General features: G+C 36.7%; 1 protein-coding gene across 3 annotated transcripts in view; it reads left to right on the plus strand.

Moving 5' to 3' along the window:
* The window catches only part of STK31 (serine/threonine kinase 31), a 76,520-nt gene extending 74,188 nt beyond the window's left edge, over positions 1-2,332 (plus strand). For all 3 annotated transcript variants that reach the window (XM_078441356.2, XM_078441349.2, XM_078441351.2), the window contains one exon: positions 1,939-2,332. In XM_078441356.2, coding sequence (XP_078297482.2) covers positions 1,939-2,166 — 228 coding nt within the window. In that variant the 3' untranslated portion in view covers positions 2,167-2,332. The remainder of the gene's footprint in view (positions 1-1,938) is intronic.
* Positions 2,333-15,729: the final 13,397 nt, after the last annotated feature.

Below are 15,729 nucleotides of genomic sequence, written 5' to 3' on the forward strand. Positions count from 1 at the left end.
CTCGTGAACCAAACCATGAGATCAGGACCTGAGCTGAAGTTGGATGCTTAATTGACTGAGCTACTCAGGTGCCCCTAAGTTTGAGTTTTAGAGAGATGGTTTTTGTATTTGTTCTTTAATTGTGTTTTAAGATTTAGTGAAATTTAGTAATCTATGAGAGGGAAAAGCTTAAGGAAGAATTTTTTGTTTGTCATTACTTTTGGGAGTTGAGTAATTTTTTCCTAGTACTTATATAATTTTATTTTTTACATTTAGATTTTTTGATACATTTGGAATTATCCTTTGGTGTGAGGAATAGATCTGATCTTATCTTTTTCCATGGGGTATCCCTTTGTCCCAGTGCCTTTTATTAAAAAGTTATATCCTCCCTTCAAATGTCATTGTTTTGCATACTAAAATTTCATTTGTGCTGGAGTTTATTTTTAGTTTTCCTAATTTGTTTCATTGGTTTTTTTTTTCATATTTCAGTGTTATATTCTTTTAATTAACAGATTTTTACCTTTTAATACTTGGGAGGGCTAATTTCTTCCTCATTGCTATTTTTTTTTTTTTTTTTTTTTCAACGTTTTTTATTTATTTTTGGGACAGAGAGAGACAGAGCATGAACGGGGGAGGGGCAGAGAGAGAGGGAGACACAGAATCGGAAACAGGCTCCAGGCTCCGAGCCATCAGCCCAGAGCCTGACGCGGGGCTCGAACTCACAGACCGCGAGATCGTGACCTGGCTGAAGTCGGACGCTTAACCAACTGCGCCACCCAGGCGCCCCTTCATTGCTATTTTTTTATTAGAGCTTTCATGTCACTTTTTGCTTATTGTTTTTCTAAAAGATCTTTACAGTTAACTAAATCTAGTTCCAAAAAAATGATTATATTTTTTTAGAATCATATAAGGTTTATAAATTAACTTAGGGAAAATTGACACATTTGTGATGAGAGTCTTCTTCCAAAATCCTGATATGATTTTCTACTTGTTTTAAATCTACTTTTGTGGTTTTCACAAGCATGTGCTAATTTTTTCTCATTTAGATTTTGTAATTTTTAGTTGTTTATATCTGTTGAAGATTCTGTCTTTAAATATTTTAAAAAACATTCTGTAGAGTGCAATGTGGGCATTGTCAATCATAAATTTAGCAGGTGTTTACTGAATATCTGCTATATCCCTACCACTGTGCTAGGGGATGTGTTGGGGATGAAGTGATATACTAAAATTTCTGATCTTGAGGATCTTAGAGTCTAATGAGGACAGTAGCAATAAATAGGTGATTTTTATTCAGTGTGAAATATGTTCTGTTAGGAGTCATCATAGAGAGGAAAAAAAGACATCCCAGATGCTTTGTCAGGTGGAAATAATGGAAGAGCAGTTTTATAGTGTTGTTTAAATTGATAATACAAATAACTTTGAAATAGTGATACCTAATAAATTCTGGCTCCCATGATGATGATGATATAAAAATTGAAAAAAAAAAGAGAATGATGACAATGGTAGTGGTGAAGAGTTCCTAGAGGTGATAACCTCAAAACTGAAACCAGAGACAGTTGATCAGTAAAGGAGATTACCCTTCCAGACAGAGCTTCAGTGTAATAATTTCATAGTGTCAAACTCTGACCAGTGCCCTAAAAAAAGGGAAAAGGAATAGTCTTAAAATACTCTTTTTTGGAATCTCACTTGTTTTTGAGATATTTCAGCTGTGATTCTCTTTCCTATTACAGTTTTTCCTTGTAATTCAATGCCATTGTTTTATTATAGGAGTAATAATTCCTTTCCAATAAAAATTAATTGAATTTTGTAGAAATCGTAAAAAATCTAAATAGGAAAAATTGATTTTAGCTTTGTGTTATTGATTAAAAGTATTTTTGAATTGGATCCTCCTTCCTTATAGAGGTTTGTCTTTTTGTTTTGATTTTACTTTTGTTTTTTAACCTGTCTTTTTCCTTGCAGGATGATAATGTCAAATCCCTCCTCTATAGCTTGATCTGTTGTAGAAGTTCAATGACTGCTGAGCAGGTTTGGAATGCTGAATGTTTCTTGGTGCCAAAGGGGAAATCACCTCCAAACCCAGAAAAAGATACTGAATATACCCAATATAAAGAGGAAGAAGAATTAAAGACAGAGAACTTGAATAAATATAAGGAAAAGACAAGAAATGGTGAAGCCAACTTTGATTGATAGATTAGTATTTTTTTGTTGTTGCAGATGTTCCTTTTAAAACTGTTTAGTTAAATAAACAGAAAAAATCTAGAAGTGTTCTGGAGCTAGTTAGGTTGTGTCTAGTATTTCAGTTGTGAAAAATAAAAGATGTTTGGCTATACAAAAAATTGTATACTTTGAAATTTCATTTAACTGGAGTTGTTATGGAAGGATTTTTTGTCTGTGGTTACTTTTTGAAATTGCATAATTAGACTATGATACTTACAATAGAAAAGTTATTAGATTTTTGGACAAATCATATGCAGATTTTCAGTTATATGAGCCAGCTAATGGTGAAAGGTGATACATTCAACAAATGATAATTGGTTTTGTACTCAGTTCTGGAGATATAAAGGTAATTAAAACATTGTCTGTACACTTATAAAGCACACAGTCTATTGAGAAAGTCAGAGATACAAATGAATCTTCAAAATACAATGTGGAATATCCAGTGATAGCTCTGTACAGAGCTTTATGGGAATGCACAGGAGGGATACTTACACTGTGGAAGAGGGATGTCATGGAAGGCATTCTGGAAGAGGTAGTACCTTAGTGAAATGTTAAAGAATGAGTAATAAAGTTGAAGGAGGGGCAAGAGTATTTTAATTGGCAGAGAAAACATTATAAAAGCACTGAAGGGAGAAACAGTTTGTTGTGTTTAATAGTATAGGCAGGGAATAGTCCTATAGTAGGTGGGTGAAGGCTTTGTAAAAATAGTAAAATACTCAGACCTAATCATTTTATAGAAAATGTGGAGTCGTTGAAGAATTTTAAATAGCTTTACCTTCTTCAAAATCCGTCTTCTGCTTACTACCAGGATAGGAGGTAGGGAGACTGGTTAGAAGGCTGTTAAAATAAAGTAGGTGAGAAATGATGAAAACAAGGTCTAGAGAAATAGAGATAGTGATGAAACTCATGGGACAAATTTATGAAATAATTAGAAGGCAGACCAGTTGAACTTGGTGATTGAAGTGTATATGGACTAAAGTAGTATGGTAGAGTATCTAGTTGCCTATTTAAAACCCAGCCTTCTTTTCTTTGTTAATAATAGGTCCCAGTTTCATTTGGGATGGTAATGTATTTGCCTAAAAGACTACATTTACCATTTCCTAACCATTAGTTGAGGTCTTTTGCATAAGTTCTTGCAAATAAGGCTGCTTAAAAGGAGCTGACTTAGCTGGGAGATGTGCTCTTTTGCCTTTACCCCTTTTTTATTGCTTAGAAGTGAACATGGTGGTTGGAATTTAGGCAGCCTCCTTGGATCATGAAGTGACTTTGATGAAAGTCAGGATGACACCCTGACTGGGGTGATGGAGTAGCAAGTTAGAAGGGGCTAATGTCCTTAACATTCTGGAGCTTCTGTACCAGCCTCGACCTTTCATATTACTTGAGACAATAAAATCCTTACGTCAAAGTGTGGTCCCTGTACTAGCAGCCTCACCATCACCTGAGAACTTATTAGAAATGCAGATTCTTGACTCCATTCTAGATTTACTAAATGAGAATCCAGGGGTAGAGCCTGAAAATCTGTGTTTTAACAAGCACTTTAAGTCATATTCTAATGCATAGTAAAGAGAACCATTGCCACACATTCAAGCCATTGCTACTTTTTGGGTTTCCTGTTTTATAGTAGAGCTTAATTTTAGCTGATTCAGTTATAAAGATGCAGTAGTTAGGTTTAAAGTAAACTTGGATAATTAAAAAGAACAAAGAATAGATCACTTTGTTTATACTTAGTGTTTAAAGAATTAGACCGGCATTTTCCAAATGTGTTTTGCTGAACACTAGTCCCTTGGGATGTTCAGCACAAAAAGAGTTCTGTGATTAGTTGTTTGGAAAATAATGAATGCTAAATTGGAGATTGATTATACACATTAGATGGTAACATTTGTAAAATGTCTAGAAAAGAAACTGTTTAGTTTTATTTAACCCAGTGTTTGCCAAAATTGGTGAGATCCTTTTTTTTCCACATAATGCCTAGAAACTTTTCTCTTGTGAAACTGGGGTGGCAATCAGATTTTGTGGCATACCAAGGTAGTATTTATTTTTATTTATTGTTTTAAAATGGCAAATAATGATGTGTGATGAAAAGAGACAAATTCTTAAGTATCTCTTTAATGCCCCATGTTTATTTAAAAATTTTTTTTAAAAGTTTATTCATTTTTTTTTTCAACATTTTTAATTTATTTTTGGGACAGAGAGAGACAGAGCATGAACGGGGGAGGGGCAGAGAGAGAGGGAGACACAGAATCGGAAACAGGCTCCAGGCTCCGAGCCATCAGCCCAGAGCCTGACGCGGGGCTCGAACTCACGGACCGCGAGATCGTGACCTGGCTGAAGTCGGACGCTTAACCGACTGCGCCACCCAGGCGCCCCAAAAGTTTATTCATTTTTGAGAGAGGCAGAATAAGGGAGGGGCAGATAGAGAAAGGAGACACAGAATCCGAAGCAGGATCCAGGCTCTGAGCTGTCAGCACAGAGCCTGACGCGGGGCTCAAACTCACAAACCGTGAGGTCATGACCTGAGCTGAAGTCAGATGCCTAATCAACTGAGCTACCCAGGCACCCCAAATGCTACGTATGTTTCTTGAAATATGTGTATATATGTTTAACAGCAATGCAAAGGCAAGTAGATATGTTCACTGTCCTGTGGGCAGTTTGAGAATGATGCAGTATAATGAGCTATAAGAAAAGCAATAATGTATGTCACTACAAGAAAGAAAGGCAAGAGAAGAATGATAAGGTTGAGGAATAGACATTTGAACCATTTTAGAGGAACAATGGAATTTCACTTGTTTGTAAATGGAGATGGTATTTCAGGCCAAGGGAATTAAAAGAGCTCAAAGAGTAGATTTGGGAAAAGGCAAGAATTTGGCTGGAGTATAGGACATTAATGGGGGAGCTGAGAATGGGCTTGGAAAAATATTTTGCACATAGATCATAGAGGATTGTGAGTTCTATAGGAGATGAAACTATTAGAAACTTATGAGCAGCTGAATTGCACAGTCCAGTTTATGTTAGAATAAAGTAGCTAATCAGGATGATTTGGGCAGGGAAATAACGGATGTGAGGAAAGAGTCAAGGATGGCACATTTCACTAAAGTAATTGAGGCAAATAAAATGTCCTGTATTAGATCAAGGTACTGAAAAGGCGAGAATTAAGAATATGAACTTTTTCTGAAAAGAAATTTATGGGAAGCTTCTGGTTCATTTCATAGTATCAATGCTAAGTCATTTCAGGGTGTATTTAAATGTCAACATCTGTTAACTCAGCAAGTGACATGCTTTATCATTTCTTAGTTGTTGGTATAACATATCTTCTGTTATTAAAACCACATGTGGAAGCAGTTCTGGATTGGTCAGAGTAAGGACTTCTGAAAATATCCTCCATAAAAGCAATAAGAACACTGGCAGAATATTGTCAAAATCAACTTTTTCAGAACTCTGGGAATTAACCAAGGACTTGCATCAATTTGAAGAACATTTATTCAAGGAAAAACAGCTGAATCTTGGTAAGAATTGTAAGCTTTGTCATGTTTTAACTTGTCCTGTTCCCATGCCCCTGCCCCCAGCTCTGCAGTAGCCTCATAAACCAGCAGCCTTACAGTCATGTTAGCTGTGAAAACCAATGGTTTTAATAACCAATATTCTCAAAAAGCACCATTGCCAGGAGTTGTCACTATTCGACCTATATGGCAGCTCTCTGGGAAAGCCCCATGCACAGGGCTTGTCTTTATTGACCTGAGTCAGAGTTTGCTCAGTGGAAAAACTCTTTTCCCAGGGCATTTGTTGAAAAAAAAATCATGGCATTTGTTGAACATCACAGCTGCCTGAGGTGGTAACACCTCAACACCTGTTGAGGGAAAACAGTTTAATAGGAAAACCTGGGAATGATGTTAATAGGCTGCTTTGAAAAACTGTAATGAATTCCTGGATTTCTAAAGGCTGTGGACATGTTCAAAGCTGTGTGTATGTCCTACAAAGACTTTGATCTTTCATACTGGCTGATCTTGATCATACTGTTTCTGGAAAACAGGATGTGAAGGCTAAGGCAGAATTGTAAACTGCCAGGGTGTTGAAAATGTGCTCTAAAATACAGCCTCTAAGCAAAGGTTCAGAGGTTTATTGGTTTCAGGCATTTTAAGGAAATGTCTGTCCAATTATTAACTGACCACTAAACAAAGCTCAACATGAAAAGAATACACATTTCATAGAATTAGCCCAGGAAAGTCACTAAGTAAACATCATCATTGTTAATAAAAACTGGTAGTAACAATAAACTCTGGGTTGAGAGGGGAAAAAATCTGATTCCACAGTTGGAAATTGCTATATTTAAAATGTCCAGTTTTGAAAACAACAAAAGTGAGCGATGCAAAGAAACAGGAAAGTATGGTCTGTGTGCGAGAAAGAATAAGCAATCAAGAAAAACTGTCCAAAGCAAGCCTGGATGTTGCACTTAGTACACAAAGAGTTTATATCATCTATTATAAATGTGTTCAAAGAACTACAGGAAACCATATATAAAGAATTAAAGGAAGGTATGAGAATAACATCTCCCCAAACAATATCAATAAAGAGAAATTGTAAGAAAGAATCAAATAGAAATTAGGGAGCTGATAAGTATAATAACTGGAATGAAAAATTCATTAGAGAAGCTCAAGAGCACATTTGGATTGACAAAAGATCAGTGAATTTAAAGATGAGTCAGTTGAGATTATCTTGAATGAGGAACAGAAAGAAAAAGAAGAAAACTGAAAAGACTGAGGCTTCAATAGCACTGCTAGGAATTTACCCAAGGAATACAGGAGTACTGATGCATAGGGGCACTTGTACCCCAATGTTTATAGCAGCACTCTCAACAATAGCCAAATTATGGAAAGAGCCTAAATGTCCATCAACTGATGAACGGATAAAGAAATTGTGGTTTATATACACAATGGAGTACTACGTGGCAATGAGAAAGAATGGAATATGGCCCTTTGTAGCAACATGGATGGAACTGGAGAGTGTTATGCTAAGTGAAATATGCCATACAGAGAAAGACAGATACCATATGGTTTCATTCTTATGTGGATCCTGAGAAACTTAACAGAAACCCATGGGGGAGGGGAAGAAAAAAAAAAAGAGGTTAGAGTGGAAGAGAGCCAAAGCATAAGAGACTCTTAAAAACTGAGAACAAACTGAGGGTTGATGGAGGGTGGGAGGGAGGAGAGGGTGGGTGATGGGTATTGAGGAGGGCACCTTTTGGGATGAGCACTGGGTGTTGTATGGAAACCAATTTGACAATAAACTTCATATATTGAAAAAATTAAAAAAAAAAAAACTGAGACACCAAAAAAAGAAAAAAACCAAAAAAACAAAAAAACTGAGGCTTGGGACCACCTTCAAGGATACCAACAGCATAATGGGAGTCCCAGAAAGGAGGGAAAGAGATGGAAAGAATATTTGAAGAAATGGCTGAAAATTTTCCAAATTTCATGAAAATTATGAATCTGCATATTCAAGTTTAGAAAACTCCAAGTAAGATAAACTTGAAGAGATCTACCACCAAACATATCATAAGCTATTAAAAGCTAAGCTAAAGAGGGAATCTTGAAAGTAGCAAGAGAAATGACTGAGTACAAGGTATCCTCAATAAGAGTAACAGCTGATTTTTCATCAGAAATAACAGAGGCTAGGGCTGCCTGGGTGGCTCAGTCACTTAAACCTCCCACTCTTGATTTCAGCTCAGGTCATGATCTCATGGTTCGTGAGTTTGAGCCCCACATCAGACTCTGTGCTGACAGTGTGGAGCCTGCTTGGGATTCTCTCTCTCTCCCTCTCTGTCTGCCCCTGCCCCACTCTTGTGTGTGCACACATGTGCACTCACTCTCTCTCACTCAAAACAAATAACCTTAAGAAAATAGAGGCTAGAATTCATTTGAATGACATATTCAAAGTGTTAGAACCCTCTCAACCAAAATTTTATATCTAGCAAAAATGAAGGTGTTATTAAGACCTTATAACATTAAGACATTGTTACATACACAAAAATTGAGAGAATACCTGGCCTACAAAAAAAATACAGGCCGAAGTAAAGGCACACTAGATAGTAACTTCAATCCATACACAAAAATACAGACACTGGTAAAGGTAACTACATAGGTAAATATAAATGACAATATGTATTTTTGTTTGTAGTTCTTCTGTCTGATTTAAAAGAAAACTACATAAAGCATTAATTATAAAACTGAAGGGGCTTAAAATGTGTAAAGATACAAATTGTATGACAATTATAGCACAAAGGAGAGGGGAGCAAATGGAAATATATTGGGGTAAAGTTTCTGTTTCCTATTGAAATTAAAGCTAGCAAACTAGATTGCTTTAAGTAAGGTTTTAATTGTAATTACTGGGGAAACCATTAAGTAAATAAAAAATGTAAAGGGGAAACAAGGGAATGGTATATTAGAAATATCTAACACTAAAGAAGACAATAGAAAAATTAAGAGAAAGCTTGATATATTTTATTGTACATAAAATGATATATAAAATGTATTTTATGGTATATAAAGTATATTAAGCTTTCTAATCAAAAGATACAAACTGGAAAAGTATATGTAAAAATATCAGATTATGTGCTGTCTTTAGGAAACAATTTAGAATCACTATCACAGGGCAGTGTTGACACCTTCAGATCAACAAGAGGAAATGCCCTTCTGTTAACATTGGCAAAGCTGGTATTCAGATTGGGGGCACTTTCTGGGAACACAGTTGCCTGGAATATGGAATCCAGCCAGGTGACATCATTTTTGACAATAAAAAGCATCAGTTGGAAAAATTAAAATGGAGACTATGAGTGCCTTTTGATACCTTTTTTTGTGAGGCAAGAGCTGGGAAGTGTGTGCCCAAGGAACCCCTCCCAGATCAAGAACCAACTGTTTTAGATGGAATTCTTACAGGGAAGTACCATTCACTCTTCCACCTAGAGCAGCTTCTTAGCATAACGGAGGGGAGATGCTACAAACAACCACGCCTGGGTTCACAACTCTGTGGGGTCAGAGATTGTCAGTCTTGAACTAGAGATGATCCAAAAGCTGGCAGACACTGTAGAGGACTTAAGGGAAAGGGATTTTTAATTTTCTTAAGCTTTGGAGGAGGTGTTGAATTAGGGTTCACATCTCTCTTAATAGTGTGGCTTTTGATAGAATATAGCAGGAAGATTAAATTGGGAGTTCTTTGTGTATCCAGCCTTCAGGATCCCCACTGCTGCAGTAGAGCCTTACAGCTCTATCCTCACCACCCATGACCATCTATGACACGTGCCATCATGTAGTTGGGGTAGAACACCTGTCTTATTACTGCATAAATAGGCTGATAGATCTTCCATTACTGTTTCCCTCTGGTTTGAAGGGTCCTTGAATGTAGACCTAATTGAGTTCCAGACTAACACTGTACCTTATCTGAGAATACATTTCCCCATGACAGCCTTTGCCCTCATCATCTCTGCTGACAAAACCTACTGCAAGTAGATCTCTGTGTCAGTCATACCACTATTTTCTTTAAGTTCTCTAGCCAACCAGTCAAGTGTGATTTTCAACTTGGCAAGTATATGGCCTGCTGCTTACTATATAGAGGGGATATGGTCCCTAAGGATGTGAATGCTGCAATTATAGCCATGAAGTCAAGGAACTCTGTTCAGTTTGTAGATTGGTTTCCAGCTAGTTTCAACAACCATCCAGCCTTGATGCCAGGAGGCAATGTGACCAGAGTGCAGTGGGCTATCTGCTTGCTGAGCAACACCATGGAGGCCTGAGACCTAATGGACAGCAAGTTACTTAAAAAAGAAGAGGTCAATCAAAAACTAACCTAATCTAATCTTAGTTTCTATCTAGTTAACAACTAGAAGGAGATGAGCAAAATAAAGCCAAAACAAGCCGAAGGAAGGAAATGAGAACCAAAATAAAGAATAGAAAAACAATAAAGAAAATTTGTGAAACCAAAAGTTGGTACTTAGTAAACGTCAACAAAATTGAGAAAACTTCAACTAAACTGACTGAGAAAAAGAAGACTCCAGTTATTAAAATCAGAAATGAAAAAAATTTCACTATAGACCTTACAGAATTAAAAAGGATTATAAGGGAGTACTATTAACAACTGTATGCCAACAAATTAGATAACATAACTGAAATGGACAAATTCCTAGACCTGTGAAACTGACACTAGAAGAAGCAGAAAATCTGAATAGATAATGAGGAAAGAGAGAGAATTAGTAATTATAAAATTCTTACAAAGGAAACGTCAGGCTAAGATCACTTCATGGTGAATTGACCAACCATTTAAAGAAGAGGTTTCAGTTTTTTCCTTGTAATTGATTTCCAGTTTCACCGTGTTGTGGTTGGAAAGATGCTCGATATGATTTCAATTTTCTTAAATTTATTGAGGCTTGTTTTGCAACCTAACATGACCTATCTTGGAGAATGTTTCATGTGCATTTGAAACAAATATGTATTCTTTTTTTGGATAGAATGTTCTTTATTTATCTGTTAGTCTATTTGGTCTAATGTGTTGTTTAAAAACACTCTTTCCTTATTGATTTTCTGTGTGGGTGATCTATCCATTGATGTATGTGGAGTGTTAAAGTTTCCTACTATTGTATTACTGTCAATTTCTCCTTTTATGTCTATTAATACCCACTTTTAAGTATTTAGGTGCTTCTATGTTGGGTATGTAAATCTTTACAATTGTTATCTCCTCTTATTGGATTGATCCCTTTATCATTATGTAATATCCTTTGTCTCTTGCTACAGTCTCTGTTTTGAAGTCTATTTTGTCAGGGTGCCTGGCTGGCCCAGTCATTGGAGCATGTGACTCTTGATCTCAGGGTTGTGAGTTCAGGCCCCATGTTGGGCATGGAGCCCACTTTAAAAAAAAAAAAAGTCTATTTTCTCTGATAAGTATTGCTATCCTGTTTTATGTTTTTCATTCTTTCACTTTCAGTCTGTATGTGTCCCTAGGTCTGAAGTAAGATTCTTGCAGGCAGCATATAGATGGGTCTTGTTTTTTAAAGCATTCTACCACCCTGTGGTTTTTTATTAGAGCATTTAGACCATTTACATTTAAAGTGATTATGCATGGGTATGTACTTATTGCCATTTTGTTAATTGTTTTCTGGTTGTTTTGTAGTTCTTTCTTCCTTTCTTATTCTCTTCCCCAAGGTTTGATGGCTTTCTTGAGTGTTATGCTTAGCTTTTTAACTCTTTATTTTTTATGTATCTATTATAGGTTTTGTGATTACTGTGAGGTTCATATGTAACATCCTATAGCAGTCTATATTAAATTGATGGTTGCTTAAGTTTGAACACATTCTAAAAGCACTACATTTTTAATTTTCCTTCCATGTTTTATATATATTGTTATATTTTACATTTTTTAATTTTGTGAATTCATAAATATAATTGATTTTACTACTTCTTTTAACCTTCATAGTAGCTTTATAAGTGATTGATCTCCTGCCTTTACCATGTTTGCTTTTATGCATGACATTTATTCCTTTTATAATTTTTTCTAGTTATACTCTTCTCTTTTAATTTAAAGAATTCTCTTTAGTCCCAGTAGCTCAGTTGGTCATTTGACTTGAGGGATAAACACCATTAGTTTTCCTGCTTCATAGATTAAATGTTTGATTGTCTGCTCTACTGCTGAGGTATCTTATGGGAGGTCCAGGAGAAATAAAACATGGGACAAACAAAACATCAAAGGAATCTGTGTTCTGCAGTGTGCCTCATGACATGAGGAAAAATAGTGTGACATATGGTACTTAACCTTATATGTTCCAGATGGCAACATGAGAAGGACTTCTTGTGACTTTAAACATATAATATGGAGAAGGACCACAGTCCAAAGGAGGGAGCTTATCTGCCTCTGGGGGTGCTTCCTGGAGAGAAAGAGCTTAAGAATATTATCTATCTGGGGGTTCCTGAGTGGCTCAGTTGGTTAAGCATCTGACTTCAGCTCAGATCATGATCTTGTGGTCTGTGAGTTGAGCCCTACATCAGGCTCTGTCCCTCTCCCTCTGCCCCTCCCTTGCTCATGCTCTGTCTCTGTCTCCCTAAAAATTAAATAAATGTTAAAAAAATTATTATAAGAATATTTTGTATTATAGATGTTCAGCTGGGTTTTTAATGTTTTCAGTTAAAAAATTGTTTTTCAAGTATGCAAAGATGCAAAAAAAAAAAAACCCTAAAACCAAACATAATGATTATATGTATACTTACCTCTCAACTGAAAAAATAAAATAAAGCATTATCAGTACAAGTTAAAAAAAAGAAAAAAATTCTCTTTAACATTTTTATAAGGCTGTTTCAGTGGTGATTAATTCCTTTAACACTTGTTTATTTGAGAAACTCTTTATCTTTCCTAATTTGAATGATAATCTTGCTAGATAGAGTATTCTTGGTTGTAGGTTCTTTTCTTTCAGCACTTTGAATATATTAAGCCACTCCCTTCTGGCCTGCAAAGTTTCTGCTGAAAAATCAGGTTATAGCCTTATGGGGTTTCCTTTGTATGTAACTAGTTGTTTTTCTCTTGCTACTTTTACAATTCTTTCTTTATCTTTAATCTTTGCCATTTGAATTATTATGTGTCTTGATATGGATTTCTTTGAGTTCATCTTGTTTGGCATTCTCTGTGCTTCCCGGCCCCCCCCAACCCCCCTCCAGCTAGAGAAGTCTTCAGCTATTATTTCTTCCCTTTTCTCTTCTTCTGAGATCCCTATAATGTGAATGTTATTATTCTCAATGATGCTACAGATTTCTCTCAAACCCTTCTCATCTTTTATTATTTTTCTTTTTGCTGCTCAGCTTTCTTGCTTTCCATTATCCTCTCTTCCACATCATTGATCCTCTACCCTGCTTTTGAATCCCTCTAGTGTTTTTTCTTTTAAATTTTTTAACATTTATTCATTTTTTTTTGAGAGCTTGTGAGTAGGGGAGGGGCAGAGAGAGAGGGAGATGCAGAATCCGAAGCAGCTTCAGGCTCTGAGCTGTCAGTACAGAGCCCGATGCAGGGCTCAAACTCACAGACTGAGAGATCATGACCTGAGCTGAAGTCAGACACTTAACTGAATGAGCCACCCACGCACCCCTCTAGTGTATTTTTCTTTGTAGTTATTGACTTCTTCAGTTCTGACTAGTTCTATTTTTCTTTTTAATTTTCTATCTCCTTGTTGAAGTTCTCATCGAGTTCATTCAGTCTTAAATCCAGTGTGTATCTCTATGACCATTACTGTGAATTTTATATCATGCATATGTATCTCCATTTCATTTAGCTCTTTTACTGTTGATTTTGTCTTGTTCTTTCATTTAGGACATATTCCTTTGTCTCCTTGGTTTATCTAACTCTCTGTTTGTTTTATGTATTAGGTAGGTAAGCTACATTTCCTGGTCTTGAAAGTAGTGGTCTTATGTAGAAGAGGTCTTGTGGAACCCTATAGTGCAACACCTGCCAGTCACCAGAACTGGGTGTCCCCTGTGTGGACTCTTTACACCCTCCTGTTGTATCTAAGCCATGATTGTTTTTAGCCCATCTTGCTTCAGTGACCTGCTTTGCCTGCTGTAGGTGCATCGGGCATCGTTTGCTCTCTGTATTGTTGAATGGCTTGGTGAAAGCTGCTACAGGCTCATTGGTAGGTGAGGTCAACAGTCAGCATAGCCATCTGTAGTTAGCCTTCTGTCATAGCTGCATGCCCACAGAAAGACCGGGCTTGTTCCTTGCACAGCCAGCTGAAAGGCTTGGCTGCAGGAACTGGGTGCATTGGTGTGTGTAGTTATCCCCTCTGCCTCCTCAGTGAGGGAGTCACTTTGGAGTGACACTGATCCTGGCTGAGACTTCATGCTGGGTGTGGTGGGGTAGGATCTGCTTTGAAGGAATACTTCTGAGGCAAGTGGTTTGGATGGGGTGGGGCCACAGGGGAACAATGGAACAGGGCACGAGGTGCTAGCAAGGTAGATGAAGAATGTTGGCACTGGCTCCTGCAAAGGTCTGGCTATCCAGGCTTGGGGAGAGGAGGAAAAATGGTGTCCACTAGCACTTTTATTCCTGTAGAAATCTGCAGGTCCTTGCCCCTCTGGCATACATTCTAATATTAGTCAGTAAATGTCCTTTATGTATACCCCAGGTGCTGCCTTTGTGCTTTGTCTTGGGCTGAGTTATTTAGTATGCTGGGTATTAAGGTCAGAAACTTGGTTTCCTATTTCCTTCCAGCTCTCCTGGAGTTAAGCCAGGAGAGTTTTATAATATATAAAATTTATATAAATTTTAAATTATATATAGAGAGAGTACATGAATTGGGGAGAGGGGCAGAGGGAGAGAGAGAGAATCTGAGCATGGAGCCTGACACAGGGCTCGATCCTCTGACTCTGGTATCACATTCTGAGCCAAAATCAAAAGGACACTCAACCGACTGAGCCACCTAGGTGGCTAAGTTTTAAATCTCTGAATTAAGCCCTGCTGGTTTTCAAAACCAGACATTATGGTGGCTTGTCTTCCCAGTGCAGTTCCCCAGTACTGGGAGTGCCTAGTGCGGAGTCTGATCCCTTTGCTTCTCTTTGCTTGTGTTGTCCCTCCCATTTGTGGTTGGTCACTCAGGGGGTCTGTTTCCAAACAGTATCTCTGCCTCTCCTACCCTTTTTGATGTGGCATTTTCTCTGCAACCAGCGATGGTAGGTCTGCTCTGCCAGTCTGCAAGTAATTTTCAGAGTTAGTTGCATAGTGCTAGCTGTTACCTTGGTGTATCTTTGGGACATGGTAAACTCAGGATCCTTCTCCTTTGCCATCTTTCCTTCTTCCATATCTAGTAACATTTAAAAAGGATAATACCTATGAACAACTGGGATTTATCTCAATACAAGGCTGATTAATATTTGAAAATCAATATACTATACTATATTAACAGAATAAAGACAAAACTCCATGATCATGTTAATAAATACAGAAAGAGCATTTGACAAAATCCAGCACCCTTTTATAAAAACACTCTACAAACCAAGAATAATAAGGAACATCCTCAACCTGATAATATTTGTAAATAACCCACAGTTAACATTATACTTCATGGTAAAAGGCTACGGATGCTTTCCAGTAACAAGACAAAGATGTCCACTCCTGCTACTTCTATTCAACACTTGACTATTTTTGTTCTAGCCAGGTCAATTAGACAAGAAAAAGATATAAAAGACATCTAGATTGAAACGGAAGATGTAAAACTGTCCTTATTTGCAAATGACCTGATCTTGTACATAGATAATCTTAACAAATCCATTAAAAATCTTTTAGAATATGTTCAGCATGGTTGCAGACACAAGATCATTACACAAAAATTAATTGCATTTCTATACCCTAGAAATATCTATAACTGAAAGCAAAATTAAGAAAACAATTCCATTTACAATAACATCAGAAAGAATAGTAAATTTAACAAAAGAAGTGTAAAACTTGTACACTAAAACTATGAAACGTTGGTAAAAGAAAGTAAAGAAGACCAAAATAAATTCAAAGTAATAATGG

Source organism: Panthera onca, chromosome A2 (assembly GCF_046562875.1).
Source record: "Panthera onca isolate mPanOnc1 chromosome A2, mPanOnc1 haplotype 2, whole genome shotgun sequence".
Taxonomy (NCBI): Eukaryota; Metazoa; Chordata; class Mammalia; order Carnivora; family Felidae; genus Panthera; species Panthera onca.